The 21,429-nt window shown below is 32.9% G+C and overlaps 1 protein-coding gene across 3 annotated transcripts in view; it reads right to left on the reverse strand.

The window, feature by feature from the left end:
- The window catches only part of LOC114337179 (pre-mRNA-processing factor 19), a 63,620-nt gene that overhangs the window by 27,292 nt on the left and 14,899 nt on the right, over nt 1-21,429 (reverse strand). For all 3 annotated transcript variants that reach the window (XM_028287581.1, XM_028287582.2, XM_050643981.1), the window contains one exon: nt 9,494-9,814. In XM_028287581.1, the coding sequence (XP_028143382.1) occupies nt 9,494-9,814 (321 nt within the window). The remainder of the gene's footprint in view (nt 1-9,493; nt 9,815-21,429) is intronic.

Consider the following 21,429-nt stretch of genomic DNA (forward strand, 5'->3'; position numbering starts at 1 on the left):
GTTTGTGTTGCTCATTCTGTGAAAAATTTCATGTGTTTGTCCTGCAACGATAATTAATTTTTCTTATGAAGAAATAAGTACTTTATTTGTAAAATTATGTTTCATAGTATAATAAAATAGTTCTCATTATCTTTCAAATTATTTTCTTCGACGTTCACATATAAAAAATGGATAAACCATTAGGGTGTAAATGCACCCCGCACCGTTGTTTACGTAAGAATCTGGGCACCGCTTTACGAGGGTTAATAAACAATTAACATTAACATTGAACATGTTAATGGAATTAATAGTTCAACTATCATTGTTAGTCCTGTCGCCAGGGGGTACAACGGTCTCCTTAATTCAGATGGACTTACTTAAGTTTTGTTTTATGTATTTTGACCCGTAGAACACGAATTTTTTGAGTAGCAGTTGATCCGGATGTCGATAAGATTGTTAAAAACGAAGAACTTGAGGAATTACATAACAGCGATTTTTCGCAAAACAAAACATTTTTTTGTATTTTTGGGTGGTTCTAAGCAAAAAATGTTCTTACAAGTTTTTTCGTAGGATAAATAGTTTTCGAGATAAACGCGACTGAACTTTAAAAAAATCGAAAAAGTGCAATTTTTGAACCCGAATAACTTTTGATTAAAAAATAAAATAGCAATTCTGCTCACCATTGTCACGCAAAACGTCAAACTGACAGTGCCCATTAAAATCTGCTCTTAATAAAATTAACTATTTAGCGAGTTAATTAGTAGAAAAAAGGACACTTGGTGTGATTTAAAAACTGATATTGATTGAGTGCGATAAACAGTGCTATAAGCGACCCCCAATGGGGGAAGCTTTTTCCCCAGGGACACCATTAGGTGAAAACTTTTCAGGTGCTAGTGAGAATAGTGAAATGGACATTATTGAATCAAGTTTAATCGAAAATTTGGATGATTCTACTGCGAAACTTACAACTAAAACCAGAGACTTTATTAAAGTATCGACACAACAAATCCCACCTCCGCAAAAAGTTGTAGAAAAAAAATTATTCAACGTTGCATCAGATAAGTACAATTTTAATAATGTTTATGTATATATAGAAAAATCAAACAATCAGGATATTGGCCGTTTACATCCACTTACTGTTGCAGACATCTTGCATAAAAAATTGAACATTCCTAATATTATTGAAATTAAAGCCATTGGAAAAAATAGAATTAAAGTTTTGTTAAGGTCCATCGTAGATGCAAATAATTTGGTTAAAAATATAAAATTAAAAGACCAAAACTTAGTAGCGTATGTCCCTAACCATTTACTAGAAATTAGAGGCCTAATAAGAGATATTGATACTCAATACGATGAAAAGTATTTGTTAGATAATAGTAAATCTCCCTCCCCCATAGCAGCCTTTAAAAGAACTTACAGAAAAGTTGACACCGATGGAAAAACTAACTATGTACCCAAAAGGACAATGATAGTCACCTTCGAAGGAAATATTCTTCCTAGCTACATTTCAATAAATAGTGTGTTTTTTCCCGTTGAAACCTACATTGGCAAAGTAACACAGTGTTACAATTGCTTAAGATTTGGACACGTTTCCAAGCAGTGTCGCAGTCCACAAGTACATTGCATAAAATGTGGAAAAATCAAAAAATGAAGATCATACATGTCAAGATAATGCTGTTCAATGCATACATTGTAATAGTAAAGATCATGTTTCCATATCCAAGAAGTGTCCAAAATACGAACATCAAAAGAAGATAAAGAACGTAATGATTGAGCAAAAAATTTCCTTTATCGAGGCAAAAAATTACTGTGAATCGTCCTTCTCGGGATTGTTCATTCAGAATAGATATTCCACAATAGACAATCTCGAAGACAGTTTTCCTCCCCTCATCTTCAAAAAAATCAACCCCTTCTACTGCCACACATAAAAATCAAAACATATCATCAAATAATACATCCCAATCCCAACCCTCCTCAAGCCACTATAATATAGCTAAAAAACGAAAAATATCACCAAACTAATCACAAAACAATTCACCCATGTTCCCTTTTAATTTTGGGCGTTCCAAACCCCTTCCTGCTAATTTAAAAACCCCAATTTGTCAAAACAAATCAGATCAGATAGTATTGGAAACACTCATTTCCAATTATATTTTTAATTTAATCACAAATATTTAAACTGTAGATAATATAAAAACTACGAGTCAAGATAGTATTTACCATGGTATAAAAACATGAAAATCACAAACGGATTCTTCCAACACCGAGATATCCATAAATATACATGGACACAAAATACCCGAGGGCTGAAATCAATCATAGACTATACAATCATAAGACAAAAGACTAAATTGATTGTACAGGATGTGCGGGTATATAGAGGAGCCACTTGCGGCAGTGATCACCATCTATTAAAAACAAAGCTCACAATAGGAATAGATAGAGCAAGAGATTTAAAAGAAGCTGCAGCGGAAATAGAAAAATTAACAGAAAAGAAATACAACCTAAACAGCTTAGAACAAGAAAGCGTGAGGGATTTATACAGGAGTAGATTAGATAAAAAGTTAGAAACCATGCAATTTACCAGCAATGAAGAGCATTATCATTATATAAAAACATGTCTTCAGGAAGCAGCAACAGAGGCCCTCGGACTCCAAATAAAAAACCACAGAAAAACTCCGTATTGGTGGGACGAAGAAATAGAACAAGAGATTAAAAATAAAAGAGAGAAGTATAAAAAATTTCTGAACACAAGGACCGACGCCGATAAGGTAGAATACAAGAGGGTCCAAGCTAAAGTGCGAAAAATGATATGCCAAAAGAAGAATGAGGCTTGGGAGCAAAAGTGTAACATGATTAACACACATTTAGGAGGACGGAGAAGTACAGAAAGTTGGAAAGTATTAAAATCGCTACGACAGGAAAAGAAAAGAGATATAATATCAGCAATCACACCGGATCAATGGGACGAATATTTTGAAAAACTCCTAAATGAGGACAGAGCGGAATTTCTAAATAACAGTGATACCAGCAATGTAAATATCTTAGCCTCACCATTACGGGTAACAACAAAAGAAGTAGAAGAAGTATGTAAGTTTTTAAAAAATAACAAAGCACCAGGACCAGGGAACATACCAGCTGAACTAATAAAATATGGCACAACAAAATTATATGAAAACCTGGCTAAACTCTTTCAAAGATGCATCAACGGAGTGGAAATCCCAGAAGAATGGAAGACATCATGGATATCCACCATACATAAAAAAGGCAGACGGGATCAATGTGACAACTACAGAGGCATCGCTGTAACGAACTCGATCAGCCGAATATACGGAAAACTGATTAAAAATAAAATCGAAAACGAATATAAAGATATAGAAGCTGAAGAACAGGCAGGATTCAGGGCAGGGAGATCAACGGTTGACCATCTGTTTTGTATTACACAGATTATTGAGAAGAAACTGGCCGTCAACCAGGAGGTGCATCTGTTATATGTGGACTTAAGAAAAGCGTATGATAGCATCCCACAAAACAAACTATGGGAAGCATTAGAGAAAACCAATATAAGCGCAAATTTAATAACAGCGACGAAACAATTGTATACCAAAACTGCATCAAGGGTGAAAGTTGGAAGCAGGCTATCGAGAGGATTCCAAATTAGCAAAGGCCTAAAACAAGGGTGCTGCCTTTCACCGACATTATTTAAGATCTACCTCGAACAAACTCTAAAACTTTGGAAACGCAAATGCAAAAACATGGGATTACCGATCAGCAACAATACAATATACACTTTGTCATTTGCAGACGACCAACTTGTACTAGCGCAAGACTACGATGATATAGAATATATGACAAGGAAATTAATAGAGGAGTACAAAAAAGGTGGTTTGGAAATAAACATAAAGAAGACCGAATATATGTGTATCGGTGGGACACAGCAGGACCTTACACTGGGGAATGGCGAAATTATTAAACATTGCGACGCATATAAATACCTTGGTATGACCATCACACAAGAAGGAAGCGTAGACCGGACGATAGAAGAAAGAAACAACCAGGGAAGAAAAGCAATTACCCTTCTCAGTAGCATCCTCTGGGACCAGTCAATATCAAACAACAACAAACATAGAATATACAATACAATTGTTAGGAGTATAATCACTTACAGCAGTGAAGTATGGCAAATAAAAGAAAGATACAAGAGAAAACTTGAAGCAACAGAAATGGATTTCTGGAGGCGCTCAGCAGGAAAATCAAGATTAGAAATGGTAACCAACAACAGAATTAGGGAAATAATGAATGTGAAACACACAATAGTAGATGACATTAGTACCAAACAGCTTAGATGGTATGGACACGTACAAAGAATGTCCGAAGAACGACTCCCGAAACAAATCCTAACGTGGACCCCTCATGGTAGACGAAAAAGAGGAAGACCCCGCCTGAGTTGGAGAGAAGGCATAAATCGAGAAATGAGAGAAAGAGAATTGGATGAAGACCTTTGGATGGACCGAAGTGAATGGCGACTAGGCATCGGAAGACGTAGGAGAACGTTTTAAAACCGATATATATATATATATATATATATATATATATATATATATATATATATATATATATATATATATATATATATATATAAAACACTTTTGAGTTTCGGTGGGTTGGAGTCAATAAGGGGCTGTTAGAATACTATTTTTTATTACTCGAGCTTTCAAATGTGTTTACATTCATTTTCAAGAGCTAAAAAGTAACTGATAAAGTGGAAACAAAGATCATGTAAAAATATAACTCACCAGATAAATCTAGATTGGTTATTAAAACTTGCTAACATTAATACATATAAATAAGAGGAAAACTATTAATATCCATAAAATGAATTCTTCCCAGACTGCATAATATAAATTAATGGCCAAAAGATTTAAATTTTTGAAATGAATTTTGGAGGAATAAATAAATATGGGAAGAATTCATTTTATGGATATTAATAGTTTTCCTCTTATTTATATGTATTAATGTTAGCAAGTTTTAATAACCAATCTAGATTTATCTGGTGAGTTATATTTTTACATGATCTTTGTTTCCACTTTATCAGTTACTTTTTAGCTCTTGAAAATGAATGTAAACACATTTGAAAGCTCGAGTAATAAAAAATAGTATTCTAACAGCCCCTTATTGACTCCAACCCACCGAAACTCAAAAGTGTTTTTTATAAACAAGTCAACAAAGTACTTCTTTTTTCTTTATATATATATATATATATATATATATATATATATATATATATATATATATATATATATAAAAACATGTACCCAGAACTTAAATCATTAAAAATTTTGCAATGAAACGGTAGATCCGTTGGATCGAATAAAAATAGTTTAATTCATTTTTTAATAACTGAAAATATTGATATTGTATTATTAAGTGAAACCTGGTTCAAACCAAATCAAAATTATACATTTAAAGGTTATAATAGGTTTGTTCGTAGTACGATCCAATCGATCAGCAACCGTTGCCAACCATCAGACGCATGCGCAGTTAACAGTTAGCGCTGCGCAGTTAACAGTTCGAGTTCGTAGACTACGAACGTGCTTGCGTCTGACGGTTGGCAACGGTTGCTGATCGTTCTACGAACAAACCTAATGTAATTCGCCAAGATAGATATGACGGGTATGCACAATTTTAATGGCAGCTAATCTGGAAAGCTCAACGTAGGTGGCGCTTGTGTAGTTGGAGGCCACGTCAACTTACGTCAACTATTCAAACCAATCTTTTAATTTGAGTCTTTGAATTTAATTTGAGAAAATAAAATGCTTCAATGTTGTGCTGTGCCTTTGTGCTTATCGAGAATATCAGGATACAGGTTTCCCAAAGATATTCTGATGAGAAAAAAGTGGATTGTAGCAACAAGAAGGGATAAATATCTGTCGACAATAAATGCACGTACACTGTAACCTCGATAACTCGGATTAATCGGGACCGCGTCCGATCCGGGTTATCGAAAATCCGGGTTAGCCGGAGAATATGGTAAAAATGAATACAATACGGTATACTTACACATAAACTCAGAATTAAAATAACATGAAATATATATAAATATGCACAGTACATACACATCTAAATTACTAAAAACACGCAAACACAAACCTAAGTAAGCAGAAGCGAACAATACAATACTGTATTCATACAGTCACAATCGGAACGATGTTTTGTTATTATGTATTAAGAACAGTGAAAACTAAGACATTGATTAAAAAATAATTTTTTAAATAGCCTTTCTTAAACAATGCTAACACAGTTTGAAATAAAAAATAAAGGAATACTACAGACAGGTGCCTGTTGTTTCTGCCTGCTTGTGCCATGAGTTCCATACTATCGCATAGTTCAAATTACACAAATACACATTATCTCTCAAATATTATATTACATACATACATTTTTACTGTTGAAATATTTATCTGATAATAAACTATTTTGATGGGAAATAAGCCACAATTAAATTGAAAAAATAATGTTATTAAGAACGGGTGTCATTGTCAAAATACAAAATATGTACTGAAAATCAAAATGTTTATCTGATGAAAATCGGTCCGGGTTAGCCGGACTTCCGGGTTATCGGGGGCCGACTTATCGGGGTTCCACTGTATCTGCAATAAACATTTTGTTTAAACAAATTACGTATTGCCCCTGGATTCGACTGTAAAAAATCGAATACTTCACTTTAAAACTCAGATCTACATAAATATTTTTATTTTGGTCTGAGCTATAGAAATAAAATATTAAGAAGATGATTAATGTAGCTTACACTTCGATAAGGATATCGAAAGAAAATGGAAGAATTGAAACTTATTAATGAAAAGGCGCTTCAAGATATTAATCAATTACGAAATGAATTAAAGATCCCCAACGAAAGAATACAAAAATTAGAAAGAGAGGGAAGCAGGAAAAATATTGTGATTCAAGGACTGCAGATTGACACCGATGAGCCACTCTTGCTAGGGAATGAGGTAGAAAAATTCATAGAAAAGAAAATGCGAGTAAAAGTAAACGTTAATGAAGCAAGAAAGCTGAGAGACAAAATATATTTGGTAGAGATGGATAGCAAGACAGAAAAGACCAAAGTAATGCAAAATAAGATGAAACTCAAACAACTGAGAGAAAGAATATACCTACATAAATGATGATCTGACGAAGGACGGAAAGGAAAATAATGGCCAAAATAAAAAGAATGATGAATAGATGAAGGTTCGCTAATATAATATTTTCCCTATCCAAAAAGTACACAACGTCCCTCAAGAAGTTTCCACTTCAAAAATTGATTTCATCGAAGCGATGACGGTCGCTAATTTAATACTTGTTTACATTGAAAAAGTGCACAACGTCTTTAAATAAGTTTCACTTCAAATATTTATTTCGTCGAAGCGATGACGGTCCCTAATTCAATACTTTTCCCCCATCCAAAAAGTGCACAACGTTCCTAAAGAAATTTTCACTTCAAAAATGTATTTCGTCAAAGCGATGACGGTCGCTAATTTAATAATTTTTCCCCATCCAAAAAGTGCACAACGTCCCTAAAGAAGTTTTCACTTCAAAAATTTATTTCGTCGAAGCGATAAAGGTCGCTAATTTATATTTTTCCCCATCCAAAAAGTGCACAACGTCCCTCAAGAAGTTTCCACTTCAAAAATTGATTTCATCGAAGCGATGACGGTCGCTAATTTATTGCTTTTTTACATCGAAAAAGTGTACAACGTCCCTAAAGAAGTTTCACTTCAAATATTTATTTCGTCGAAGCGATGATGGTCCATAATTTAATACTGTTCCCCCATCCAAAAAGTGCACAACGTCCCTCAAGAAGTTTTCACTTCACGAATTTATTTCATCGAAGCGATGACGGTCGGGATGACGGTCGATAATTTAATACTTTGTTCCATCCAAAAAGAGCACAACGTCCCTAAAGAAGTTTTTACTTCAAATATTTATTTCGTCGAAGCGATGAAGGTCACTTATTTATTACTTTCTCCCATATCCAAATTTAATAATTTTTCCCCATCCAAAAAGTGCACAACGTCCCTAAACAAGTTTTCACTTCAAAAATTTATTTCGCCGAAGCGATGAAGGTCGCGACGACGTTCGCTAATTCAATACTTTTTCCCTATCTAAAAAGTGCACAACGTCCCTAAAGAAATTTTCACTTCAAAAATTTATTTCGTCGAAACGATGGCGGTCGCTAATTTAATAATTTTTCCCCATCCAAAAAGTGCACAACGACCCTCAAGAAGTTTCCACTTCAAAAATTTATTTCTTCGAAGCGATGACGGTCGCAATGACGGTCACCAATTTAATACTTTTTCCCATCCAAAAAGTGCACAACGTCCCTAAAGAAGTTTTCACTTCAATACATATACGTACAAAATTTATTTCGCCGAAGAGATGACGGTCGCGAAATAAATCCTTTTTCGCTATCGAAAAATAGGTTTTCCATTTATTTTAAATTTAAATACTTCTATACAATTTATGTATAGATACACATAATATATATACGTACAAAATTTATTTCGTCGAAGAGATGACGGTCGCGAAATAAAACTTTTTTCCCCATCCTAAAATAGGTTTTACATTTATTTTAAATTTAAATATATATACATACAAATAATATATAGCATAAGCGATGACGGTCGCAATGACGGTCGCGATGACGGTCGCAATGGCGGTCGCGAATTCAATGCTTTTCCCCTATCCAAAAATCGCACAACGTCCCTAAAGAAGTTTTCACTAAAAAAAAAAAAAAAATTCTGCTCACTGCATTGGAAAGTTCAAGTCAAATTCTATCGGTTTTGATTATTTGCATTGCTAAAAATTAATTTTTTTATTGTTAAACAAAGCTATAAACAAATAGTGTTTCCTGTGCCCAATGCATGCGTTTTAATGTACGTAATCTACGTAGAAATTGTCTGTATGCGCGCCTACTCGTTCGATTTTAAATGATAAATGCATTGAAAACATCATACAAGCACTATGTGTTTATAGCTTTGTTTAACAATAAAAAAATTAATTTTTAGCAATGCAAATAATCAAAACTGATAGAATTTGACTTGAACTTTCCAATGCAGTAAGCAGAATTGCTATTTTATTTTTTCATCAGAAGTTATTTCAAAATTATTTCGGGTACAAAAATTGAAATTTTTCGATTTTTTGAAAGTTCAACCGCGTTTATGTCGAAAACTACGCATCCTATGAAAAACTTGTAAAAACATTTTTTGCTTAAAATGACCCAAAAAATACAAAAAAAAAAAATGTTTTGTTTTGCAAAAAATCGTTATGTGATTCCTCAAGTTCTTTGTTTATAACAATCTTATTGACATCCGGATCAATTGTTACCCAAAAATTTCGTGTTCTACGGGTCAAAATACATAAAAAAACTTGGGTAAGTCCATCTAAATAAAGGAGGCCGTTGTACTCCCCCTGGCGACAGGACTACGTGTATAATCTATTGTTATTTTAAATTTACCTGTGAAATTTGCAGCTGTAGTCTGTTCTTTTAAGTCCCAAATTTTGACTTGAGAATCTGCTGTACCAACTCCAAAAATTAAACCATCAGGATGTAACTGTGCTGTTGTTAAAGGTGTATTGGTATTATCTGAAAGTTTAGCTAACAAAGTTCCAGTTCTTATATCTGAAAACGCCCAATATTGATCTTCTGATGTCGACAGTACATAGTCTCCTGTAGGATGTAATGACAAACCAGTAATAGGACCTTCATGAGGTCGCAAAAGTAAAGTTGTTTGTGATGTTGGTACATTCCAGACACGAATGGTGGCATCTGGAGAAGCTGGAAAATGATTGTGCATGTTAAAAACATATTTACAAAGGGTGTACGACAAAAGTATAAGCAATATCCAGAGATCCCAACAAATGATTTGGAGGTTCTAGAAATAGAGTCCAGCTCTGTAAAAAAAATGCTACTGTAAACTGGAACATATGGTGTATTCCACGAATATACGACTGTTTTGGATTATCGCGACAACGAATATTTTAGTGTGCATCATAAGAAGTACGAAAGTATTTTGCTCTAATAATTACTCCAATAAGCAACAATATAATTTGCACTTTACTTTCGTTCTTCATACGAGTATTTTGCACAGTGAAATATTCGTTGTCGCGATAATCCAAGAGGGTCGTATATTCGTGGAATGGGGTATATCAATTAAGATGTGGAAACCTCTAACTAGACTAAGTAACAGAAAACCAGCCAGTTTGGAAGTTATCACGATGGCATCTCTATTATCCAACTCACCAAGTACATATCTTGTAAATTCTAGTAAATAGAAACTACAAATACATAGAAGTATCAAAATAAAAGTCTGGATAGATCAAAATCATTACGAATCAGGCAAGTCAGGGATAAACAATTTGGAATAGTGATAGATTAAAAACAGCTACTTAAAACTGTAAAGGATTAGGTACAGAGGAACAAGAAATAAACAACGAAGTAAAAAATATCGTAAGATAAATATACGAGTATTTGTCATGTCATAACTGAAACAAAAAAGAAACTTTGAGGAATTAAAAATTTGGACAACTACACAAGGCTGTAGTTATATTAATAGACAAGAAATGGATAATTAAAATAAAAACCTACTCATATACAGGGTGTCTCAGACTAATTTATCCAGATTATATCTCTTGAACGAATAGATCTTTTCAAATGGGACAAAACTGATCTATTCCATTTGTAATACACTTTAATAGGGCACAGAGAATATAATCCCCTAAAGATTCATCCCTTAGTTTGCAACCCCCAACTTTATTTTTTTTAATAGCACCCTGTACATTTTTTTAGTTTTGGATGTGACCTTCTATTGTCTATTCAACAGATTTTTTAAAAATAAAATCGGTTCGTAAGTAATCAAGAAAATATTATTTTTTATTTTTGTTAAAATTATGTGTCCCAGACTAATTTATCCAGGCTATAATTCTTAAACAAATGGAGATTTTCGAATGCGACAAAAACTTATATATGGTGTATTCCACGAATAAACGTCTGTTTTGGATTATCGCGACAACGAATATTTTAGTGTGCAACATAAGAAGTACGAAAGTATTTTGCTCTAATAATTACTCCAATAAACAACAATATAATTTGCAATTTACTTTCGTTCTTCATATTTTGCACAGTAAAATATTCGTTGTCGCGATAATCCAAAACAGACGTATATTCGTGGAATGGGGTATATTCCATTTTTTGTAATACACTTTAATATGGCGTAGAAAAAATTCATCCCCTAAATATTCATCCTTTAGTTACAGGGTGCTATAAAAAAATTAAAGTTAGTGGTTGTAACTAAGGGATGAATATTTAGGGGATAATTTTTTTATACGCCATATTAAAGTGTATTACAAATGGAATAGATCAGTTTTTGTCCCATTCGAAAATCTTTTACTTTTAAAAAATCTGTTGAATAGACGATAGAATATCACATCCAAAACTATAGAAAAATGTACAGGGCGCTATTAAAAAAATGAAAGTTAGGGGTTGTAACTAAGGGATGAATATTTAGGGGATGATTTTTTTCTACGCCATATTAAAGAGTATTACAAATGGAATAAATCAGTTTTTGTCCCATTCGAAAATCTCTATTCGTTTTAGAGATATAGCCTGGATAAATTAGTCTGGGACACCGTGTATGAATGAAAGGATATTATTATGTTAACCTATAGATTTTTATCAATTGGCGCTTTTTGGCAGACAGTTGACTTACTTGGCCTAGATCTTGTAGGCAAATAGTCAGATTGATATCAAATCTAGGTTTTATTTACTTAATGTTATCTACTTATGTATGTATTGCTGGTATATTCTTATTGCTTACTTCTTTCAGTATTGGTAACCAGAGCCTGCTAAATTCTGTTGATGTGGTTATTACACATTAGTAAAATAAGGGCTTCCTTATTTATTTTTCTCTTTCTGCTATCCGTTTCTTTCATGATATTAAGGGGATGGGTACGTAGTTTCGGCTCTAATGCTATTTAAATGGGATTAATTTTTTTCAAATCCTGAGAAAACTAATAAGTATTTTTGAAAAATTTAAACGCAGAATGAAAGATTACGTTCTTACCGAGGGCCGAAAGTCCCTGAAAACTTCTGTAATGTTTATTTTAATAAGTTACAGGGGTGAAAAGCTAAGAGAAAATGTAGTGTGATTTTTAATTTCAAATATCTCGTTCAGAAGAAACTTTTTATTTATTCTATAGGCTATTGATTATGCACTATAGAAAGGAACTACAACGTTAACGGGCTTTTATTATTTCATATGGTCAATGAATTCTATATATGAAAAAACCGCGGAGTGCTACCATTTAAAGGGGTGCGTTTTTGAGAAATGGGTGAATTAGTCCCTGGGCACAGGTTACATTAGGGTGAGTTCTATGCACTTTTGGTACAAACACGTCTACATAAAAATTGTTCCTGGTTAAATTTCCTATCAAAATATAACTTTTTAAAGTCAATGATACTTTTTTTTACAAAAATATATTCAAAAGAAAAAGCACAAAGAAACCCAAAAGAAAGAAATTTTGTTTTTTGTCCCATAACTTTTGTCCACGGCGATATAGCTATAGACATTGCTTCACAGAAAAAAAACTTACATATTTTGTCTTTAAAATGATATTTGGTATAGGTCATTGGGATTTACAGTTTTTGAAATATGATTTTTCAAAGTTCGCCACTCACAGCAATTTTGGGCAATTTTCCTTGTTATTTCGCAAATATTGTTCTGTAACTTTTTTCTAGGTAACTTTAGGCATATGCAATGGTACGTGTAAGAGGAATAGAAATCAATGACCTTTAAAATGTTCTACTGTATAATGTTGTACGACTTCTTTTAAAGAGGTTATCTTTTTCAAGACTTTATACTTTTAACGAGTTTTTATATTTTTTACGATTATTTTTTAAATTCCCCATTATAACTTTTTTTCTACATAAAAACTGCGGTTGTAGGAAGATAGGAATTAGTTGTTCAATATTCTGCAAAGGGTGCATGTGCATGGGTACTGATTGTGGGAACTCTAAGGGTTTGCTCACTACGGAGAGAAATGGATTGTATCCTCGCTCCGACCCTTGCTCCCTGGTATTTATATTCGTGAATTCTCGCATTTAAAATAATGTATTTATTTTACATAGCTATCGAAACTATATTATCGATCGCTATGTAAAATAGATACATTATTTTAAATGCGAGAATTCACGAATATAACGAATAAAAATACCAGGGAGCAAGGGTCGGAGCGAGGATACAATCCATTGCTCTCCGTAGTGAGCACAACTTAAGATAACTGAGGTGTCAGAGGAAGATAATATTGAAGCTAATGCTAACGAAGAGATGGACTTTGATTTTGAAATTTTTTTAAATGTCAACGTTTAAATAATTTTAACTAAAATGATGTTTTCAAAGACTAATGTTTGTGTAATTTTTGTAAAAGAAATAATTTTAAATAATACAGGTAAAAAATATCAAAGAATCACTCGGTTTCCATTACATATTATGTATTTAAATATAGATGATACACCATTTTAAAGAACATAAAGTAAGCCCTCTTTATTGAGCAATATACAGGGTGTAACAAAAATACAGGTCATAAATTTAATTGCATATTCTGGGACCAAAAATAGTTCGATTGAACCTAACTTACCTTAGTACAAATATGCACATAAAAAAGTTATAGCTCTTTGAAGTTACAAAATGAAAATCGATTTTTTCCAATATATCGAAAACTATTAGAGATCTTTTATTGAAAATAGACATGTGGCATTCTTATGGTAGTAGTATCGTAAGAAAAAATTATAGTGAAATTTGGACACCCCATAAAAATTTTATGGGGGTTTTGTTCCTTTAAACCCCCCAAACTTTTGTGTACGTTCCAATTTAATTATTATTGTAGTACCATTAGTTAAACACAATATTTTGAAAACTTTTTTGCCTCTTAGTACTTTTTCGAAAAGTCAGTTTTTATCGAGATATTTTGAATATTTGTCAAATCCACCACATATTTGTATATGGCTAAGTACGATTATGGAGACTTGGTAATAATATGAAAATTTATTTATGATTTACATTTTTAGGTATATTTTGAACCATATTAAAAAAGAAGTAATATCTCGATAAAAAATGCCTTCTCGAAAAAATACAAAGAGGCAAAAAAGTTTTAAAAACACTGTGTTTAACTAATGGTACCGCAGTAAAAGTTTAATTGGAACATACACAAACGTTTGGGGGGTTTAAAGGAACAAAACCCCCATAAAATTTTTATGTAAACATATTAAAAAAGAAGCCGCAACTCGATAAAAACTGCCTTATCAAAAAATACTAAGAGGCAAAAAAGTTTTAGAAATATTAAATTTAACTAATGGTACCACAATAATAATTTAATTGGAACGTACACAAAAGTTTGGGGGGTTTAAGGGAACAAAACCCCCATCAAATTTTTATGGGGTGCACCCAATTTCACTATAATTATTTTTTAAAATGTTCCTGCCATAAGAATGCCACATGTCCATTTTCAATAAAAAATCTCTAATAGTTTTCGATATATTCGAAAAAATCGATTTTCATTTTGTAACTTCAAAGGGCTGTAACTTTTTTTATGTGCATATTTGTACTAAGGTAAATTAGGTTCATTGGAACTATTTTTGGTCTCAGAATATGTGATTTAATTTATGACCTGTATTTTCGTTACACCCTGTATAGTATATTCATGTACAAGAAAAAAAAGTTATAATGAGAAATTTCAAAAATAATCGTAAAAAATGTAAAAAATACTATTTTTTTTTATATTAGGTATTATATAATATATAATATATAGTATAATATTATATTATATATAATATAATATTATTTAATATATAATATATTATATAATAATAATATTTTATTTTTATATTATATTATAAAAAATCGTTAAAAGTATAAAAACTTGAAAAACCATAATCCCTTTAAAAAAACTCGTACAGCGTTATACAGTACACCATTTTAAAGGTAATTGGTTTCTATTCCTATAACATGTACCATTGCATATACCTAAAGTTACGTAGAAAAAAGTTACAGAACAATATTTGCGAAATAACAAGGAGAACTGCCCAAATTACTGTGAGTGGCGAACTTTGAAAAATCATGTTTCGAAAACTATAAATCCTAATTACCTCTACTAAACAACATTTTAAAGAAGAAATATGTATATTTTTTTCTGTAAAGCAATGTCTATACCTATATCCTCGTGGACAAAAGTTATGGGACAAAAAACAAAATTTCTTTCTTTTGGGTTTCTTTGTGCTTTTTCTTTTGAATATATTTTTGTAAAAAAAGTATCATTGACTTTAAAAAGTGATATTTAGATAGGAAATTTAACCAGGAACAATTTTTATGTAGATATGCTTGTACCAAAAGTGCATAGAACTCACCCTAATGTAACCTGTGCCCAGGGACTAATTCATCCATTTCTCAAAAACGCACCCCTTTAAATGGTAGCACTCAGCGGTTTTTTCATATATAGATATCCATTGACCATATGAAATAATAAAACCCCGTTAACGTTGTAGTTCCTTTTATCTATCTTATTTTGAATATAATCAATAGCCTATAATGGACTTTCGGCCGTCGATAATAATTTAGTTTTCATTCTGAGTTTAAATTTTTTAAAAATATTTATTAGTTTTTTCAGGATTTGAAAAAAATGGACAACATATCCGTGTTGATATTTTCCAAATCGAACATTCGCTATCTTTGTCATACAACGCACTGAGTCAAATAGAATATGATGACAAGACAGTGACAATTTTAAATATTTGACATGGCATCGGGAATATTTTGAGTTGTTGATTAAATAATATTGATAGTGTATTTGATAAATAATTGATTTAAGACGTGAACTTAATAAAAAGTTAATTGTTTGTTAATTATGGACGATCCAAGCAGAGAATTGACCAGGATATATTCCGTGATCCAAGTATTTTGTTGTTAAAGATGTTTAAAATTGTAAGCGTTCTAAAGTAACAATATATTATTAAAAAATCACTTTATCACTCTTCCTCTTTTCTCGATTGAGTATTAGTTTTTGTTGTACAGTATATAAATTATTACAATCACTGAATACATAATTAGTGAAAAAATTATCATATTTATTAACTGAATTAATAATTTGCAATTATACAAGTAACAGTTATCCAAGAACATTCAAAAGCCATCTCTTTAAAGTTAATGATGACATTGTCAAGTAGTAATGTTTACATATCCATACCAGTGAGAATTTTACTACACGTAATTTGCCGTGTAAAGACAGAAAAAGTAGGGATAGCCGTAAAATATTTGCGAATTATGTACGCCTTAACGCATATTTCTGTTGTACTCTGTGCTCATTATCCCAGGCATGTTTGCTCATTTATCCTAACACTTAGCAGTCTTGAGGCTTCTTCCAGATAAAAATTGTTGCATTTGTTTGGTTTAGTTTTGAACAGAATAGATCTCAGTGTGATGTCATTATTTTTAATGTTGTTATGATGTATTTATTTCTTATCCTTTTTGCTTTTTCAGATAAGCCCATTACTTATGGTATTGTTGTACTTCAAATCCCTTATTGTAAGCATAGTGAGCATTTCTGGATGTTTTTTGGTGTTCTGTTTCCTTTCTTTAATCTTGTGAAATTCATTGTTTATAAATGACAATTATGATTTCTTAAAACCTTTGTTAGTTGTATTTTTTTCTGCCTGAAATGTATTTTCGCCAGAGCAGGTGTTTTGGGCTCTACATAGTTTGATGATTCCGTTTTTGATATGTACATTGTGGTTTGAGTGATAGTTTGGTTACATATCCTGTATCCTCCTTTGTGATTACTCACTTACATAACCTCATGGATCAAAAATACTGAATAAATGTTTGATGGATATTAACTGTAAAAAAGAATCAATCAAATTCACAATGGAAAAGAAAATGCTGTTTTCTTAAATCACAAAGAAGAAGCTGTTAAGTATATTGGTCTGGTTCTGCATAGTCTACAGACATTGAAAGAGTTGACAACTAGATAGATATTTTTAAAGCGTAGGAATACAGTGCATACTGTGAATAGCATGGGTCATATGTTGAAAGAATTTATTGGATTAGATCTTGTAAAATTAGTATAAGATCTTTCGTAAGTACAGAACATTATACCAAAGACACAACATAGGCCCGTAGGAATAACCGTATATAACGCTTAAAAGCTCCCAAAATCATTTTCAAACGAAGGTTTAATTTCAAAAAAGCCAACTGGGAAAAATATACTGATGAATTGGAAACACAAGTGAAAAATATAGTCCCGATCCCCAAAAACTATGATGCGTTCATCAAACTTGTAAAACGAACCTCATGTAAACATATACCCAGAGGATGTCAACAACATTACATATCTGGTCTGAATGACGAAGCAAAAGACATTATGACAAAGTATACCGAAGAATATAGTAAAGACCCATTCAGCGAAGTTACGGCAGATATAGGGGAGAGACTGCAGCAAATACTAAGCGCCTCCAGACAAAAACGGTGGAGCGAGAAATTAAGTAAAATTGATATGACGCACAGTAGTAAGCAGGCTTGGAATATGATCAAAAAATTTAATGGTGATCCCACAGAGATGAAAGAGCCATGTGCAATAACCCCAAATCAGATAGCCCACCAACTGCTTCTGAATGGCAAAGCAAACCATCGTTGCAAAACGCCAAAGATCATAAGAACTCAAGACCAGGAAACAACTCTCTTGCGAAATCCATTTACCATCGAAGAGCTCAAAAATGGTATTGACTGTATGAAAAATGGAAAATTACCTGGGGTGGACGAAATCCTAACAGAGCAGATAAAATACTTCGGGGAAAAAGCGAGACAATGGGATCTCGATCTATTTAACATCTGTCGCTCTACCTACCAGATTCCAAAACTGTGGCATAAATCAAAAGTAGTAGCCCTTCTGAAACCTGGGAAAGACCCTGAACTACCGGGTAGCTACCCTTCGATATCTCTGCTATGCCATTTGTATAAATTGTATGAACGCCTCATTTTGAACCGCATCCAGGAAAAATTAGATGCAAAACTAATCCCACAACAAGCAGGCTTCAGACCAGGTAAATCATGCACAGGCCAAGTGCTGAACCTAACAGAGTACATAAAGGAGGGATTTGAACAGAAAGAGATAGTGGGAGTAGCCTTGATAGACCTCACAGCGGCCTATGATATGATAAACCACAGAGCTTTGCTAACTAAGATCTATAACACTGTGCTTGACTATGACCTGGTAAATATCATTAGATCACTATTGTGTAATAGACGCTTCTACGTTGTGCTAAATGGAAAGAAGAGCAGATGGAGAACCCAAAAAAATTGCCTACCTCAAGGAAGCGTTCTGGCGCCGTTCCTATTTAACATCTACACCAACGACCAACCAATGCACCCTCAGACTGAGAGTTTTGTTTACGCTGACCACCTTGGTATCGCCGTAAAGGGGAAAACACTCACACAAGTGGAGTTGACAATGGAAGAGGCTTTAAACATGATGTTAACTTACTACAAACAAAACTCATTAAAACCAAACAACCTACATTCAAATATATCGGAAAAAATAAATACTATTCTAACCCATATACTAAATTTCACACTTTTAGTTTTTTCATTATTTCTAGTCAGGACCCTAAAATTCCGATAGGTCTGCATCTCGGCTGTTCTGAAATGCATCTCGATAAGCCGATTTTAGGTTTTACTACAACTAATGAAAAAAACTGAAAGTGCAAATTTTGTCTTGAAAATTGGTATGTGGGGTTAGAACAACATTTGGAACTTTTTCAAATAATTTGTTCCGATATCTCTAAGCGAAGCAAAATATCGAAAATTTAGCCTGTTTGTGGAGTCACAGTAGGCTGCGTTTAAAATTTAAATTTGCAGTTAAGTATCTTAAAAAATGTGAACATTCAAACTGTATGACTGCAAAACTTCAAATCTGCATTTATTTTGACAGCCGAAATATAGGGCTGTCTTCATCTTACATGCGACACAGTGTATAAAAAAATATGGTTGGAGACCAGAACAAAGGTTATTGATATTTTGGGATAGATCAGATACTTGTTTTGGACAGTTAGATCAGTTTCTAGATCCTGGTAGGAATTTATCTCACATAATATATGTTATTTTAAATGATTCATTATTGCATTTTCAAGATGTGTTCTAAATCAGTGGTTCCCAACGTTTTTCCTATGATCGCCCCCTTAGACAGTAGGGTGGAACGAAAAAGGTCAAAAAAAATAACAGAAAAGAAAAATTGTTGTGGCTATAGTTTAAAAGTTGTATCAGGTGATGAAAACAATCGGTGCGAGAGCATTTTGAAATAAAAAAATATCTTGAGGTTCCATATTGGATTTGAAAAATGAAAAAACAAAAAAAATATTTTTTTCGAAAAAATCAATATGGCTCTGATCAAATTTAAATGATCGTGTTTTACCAACTAAGTGTGACATTCTAAAGTGCTTTCTCTTTATTCGTAATGAACTTAAGTTGACAAATAATAATAAAGATCCATCTATCGCCGACGTCTTTAATGCCGTTGCAACGAAAGTAGAACAAATATGAATAAAAGCTTCTTTTCCAACATTATCGCATAAGTGCATTCAAGATATGATTAAAAATATTTATACAGAGTATCAAAATCTTAAGCGATAGGTACACAAAAACTCAGCAAGCATCTGATTCATAAATAGAAAGTATTTGCCAGTTTCGAAAGGAGTGTAAAAAGTTATTGAATATCGCGGCTTGCAAGTGCAACATGACTGGAACTGTGTGTTTGTGTACTGGTGATTAAATCAAGAAAGTACCACAAAATGGGCGAATTTTTCTTCAAGATCAACGATCCTGTCGAAAATGGCAATTGGACCAGTGGATATTGCAGTATCTGCAGAAATAAGGAAGAAAATGGAAAGAACCATGAAGGCAAAGGCAAGTTCTCAAAAATATAATACTGACGAAATTGTTCTTAAAGCATTTACCGTTGATTCCTCTCATCCTTTCATAAGTACAGCTTGTCTGACTCAAATTCTTCTGATGCAGATGACCATGAAGAAGAATTCATTGGTCCTTTGTCAACAGTTAAACTCCAACCATCTACGTCGCAAATACTGCGGCACTTCACTTCAATGGCTAGTATGCTTATTTCATTGCAATGAGCTACCTCTAAGTCATTTAATTCAACAGTTAGATGGACGCACCAGTGGACCACTTGGTTTTTCAGGGCCAATAGGGAAACTTCTGGAGCGCTGTGAAGAGAAGGCTGTTGTCGAGAAACAACAAACCTTAGTACCGATCAGAAGTACCTGTACCACATCAGTCAAGCAGTTGCTGCGGGAAAATGTCCTAGTGATTTGAGCTTTAAAAAACCTGGGAAAATATCACACGCAAGGTGGCTGACAGTTGATAATCGGTTGCTTCGATTGTATGTTGGAACTGAATGTCCCAGCCCCCAATTAATTATGTTATAGTTGATTTTTTAACCAAGAGGAGTAAACTAAAAATACAGATTCACACCCAAGAAAGTTACTATAAAAGTCACCAAATTCATCTTCTTTTTTCGTTGATCATATCAGCCTTCGATGATAATCTATACATATTATATTATACTAACACATCGCTAAAGAGTTCTAAAAACAAGTGTTTTTTATAAAAGTAGACTAAAAATCTTAAAATTAAAGGAATAATGCAGAAAACACAAAAAATCGCCGATATACTTAATAAACCTATAAAATGACAGAAGTGCTAAAATTCCATAAATGTCATTAGTGTCAAAATTTAATAACAGGGAGTAAACTTGCCTGTGGTTGGACCAATTAGAAACAAACATTACGGCGCGGTAAATTTGAATCACTCCTCTTGGTTAAAAAACAAACAATAGTAAGTTTCATCCAAAAAGCGTATGCACCAGTTTGGTTTTATATAAAACTGTATCCTAGCTGTTCTGATGGTTCAAAACATTTATGCCGAATGATCCATTATTCACGATTTCTACCAGTTGACCAAAGAAAAATTGTCGATGCCGTTATCCAAAGGAATGCTTATTTTGCCCATCCCGTAAATGTATTACTCGGTATAATGAAAGATGAACGAAAACATATACGGGAGCTGGGACTACGCAGAGTGCCGAAAGCTAGAGAAAGTAAAGAAAGAAAAAAAAAAGATCCGGAGATTCAAAATACCAACATTAAATTATAGTGCTGCAGATTATAATGACTTAATTTCTATTTCTGGATTCAAAGTTACAGTTTGCTAAAACATATTCCCAATGAAGATGTATAGTCCAGAGAAATAAGGTTTTTCTCGTGACACATCCCCCTCCAGGCCGAAACCAAATTTTTTGAGTAGTATGCACATCTATATTATTAACCTATATGTT

The sequence above is a fragment of the Diabrotica virgifera genome, chromosome 2 (assembly GCF_917563875.1).
Source record: "Diabrotica virgifera virgifera chromosome 2, PGI_DIABVI_V3a".
Classification (NCBI taxonomy): domain Eukaryota; kingdom Metazoa; phylum Arthropoda; class Insecta; order Coleoptera; family Chrysomelidae; genus Diabrotica; species Diabrotica virgifera.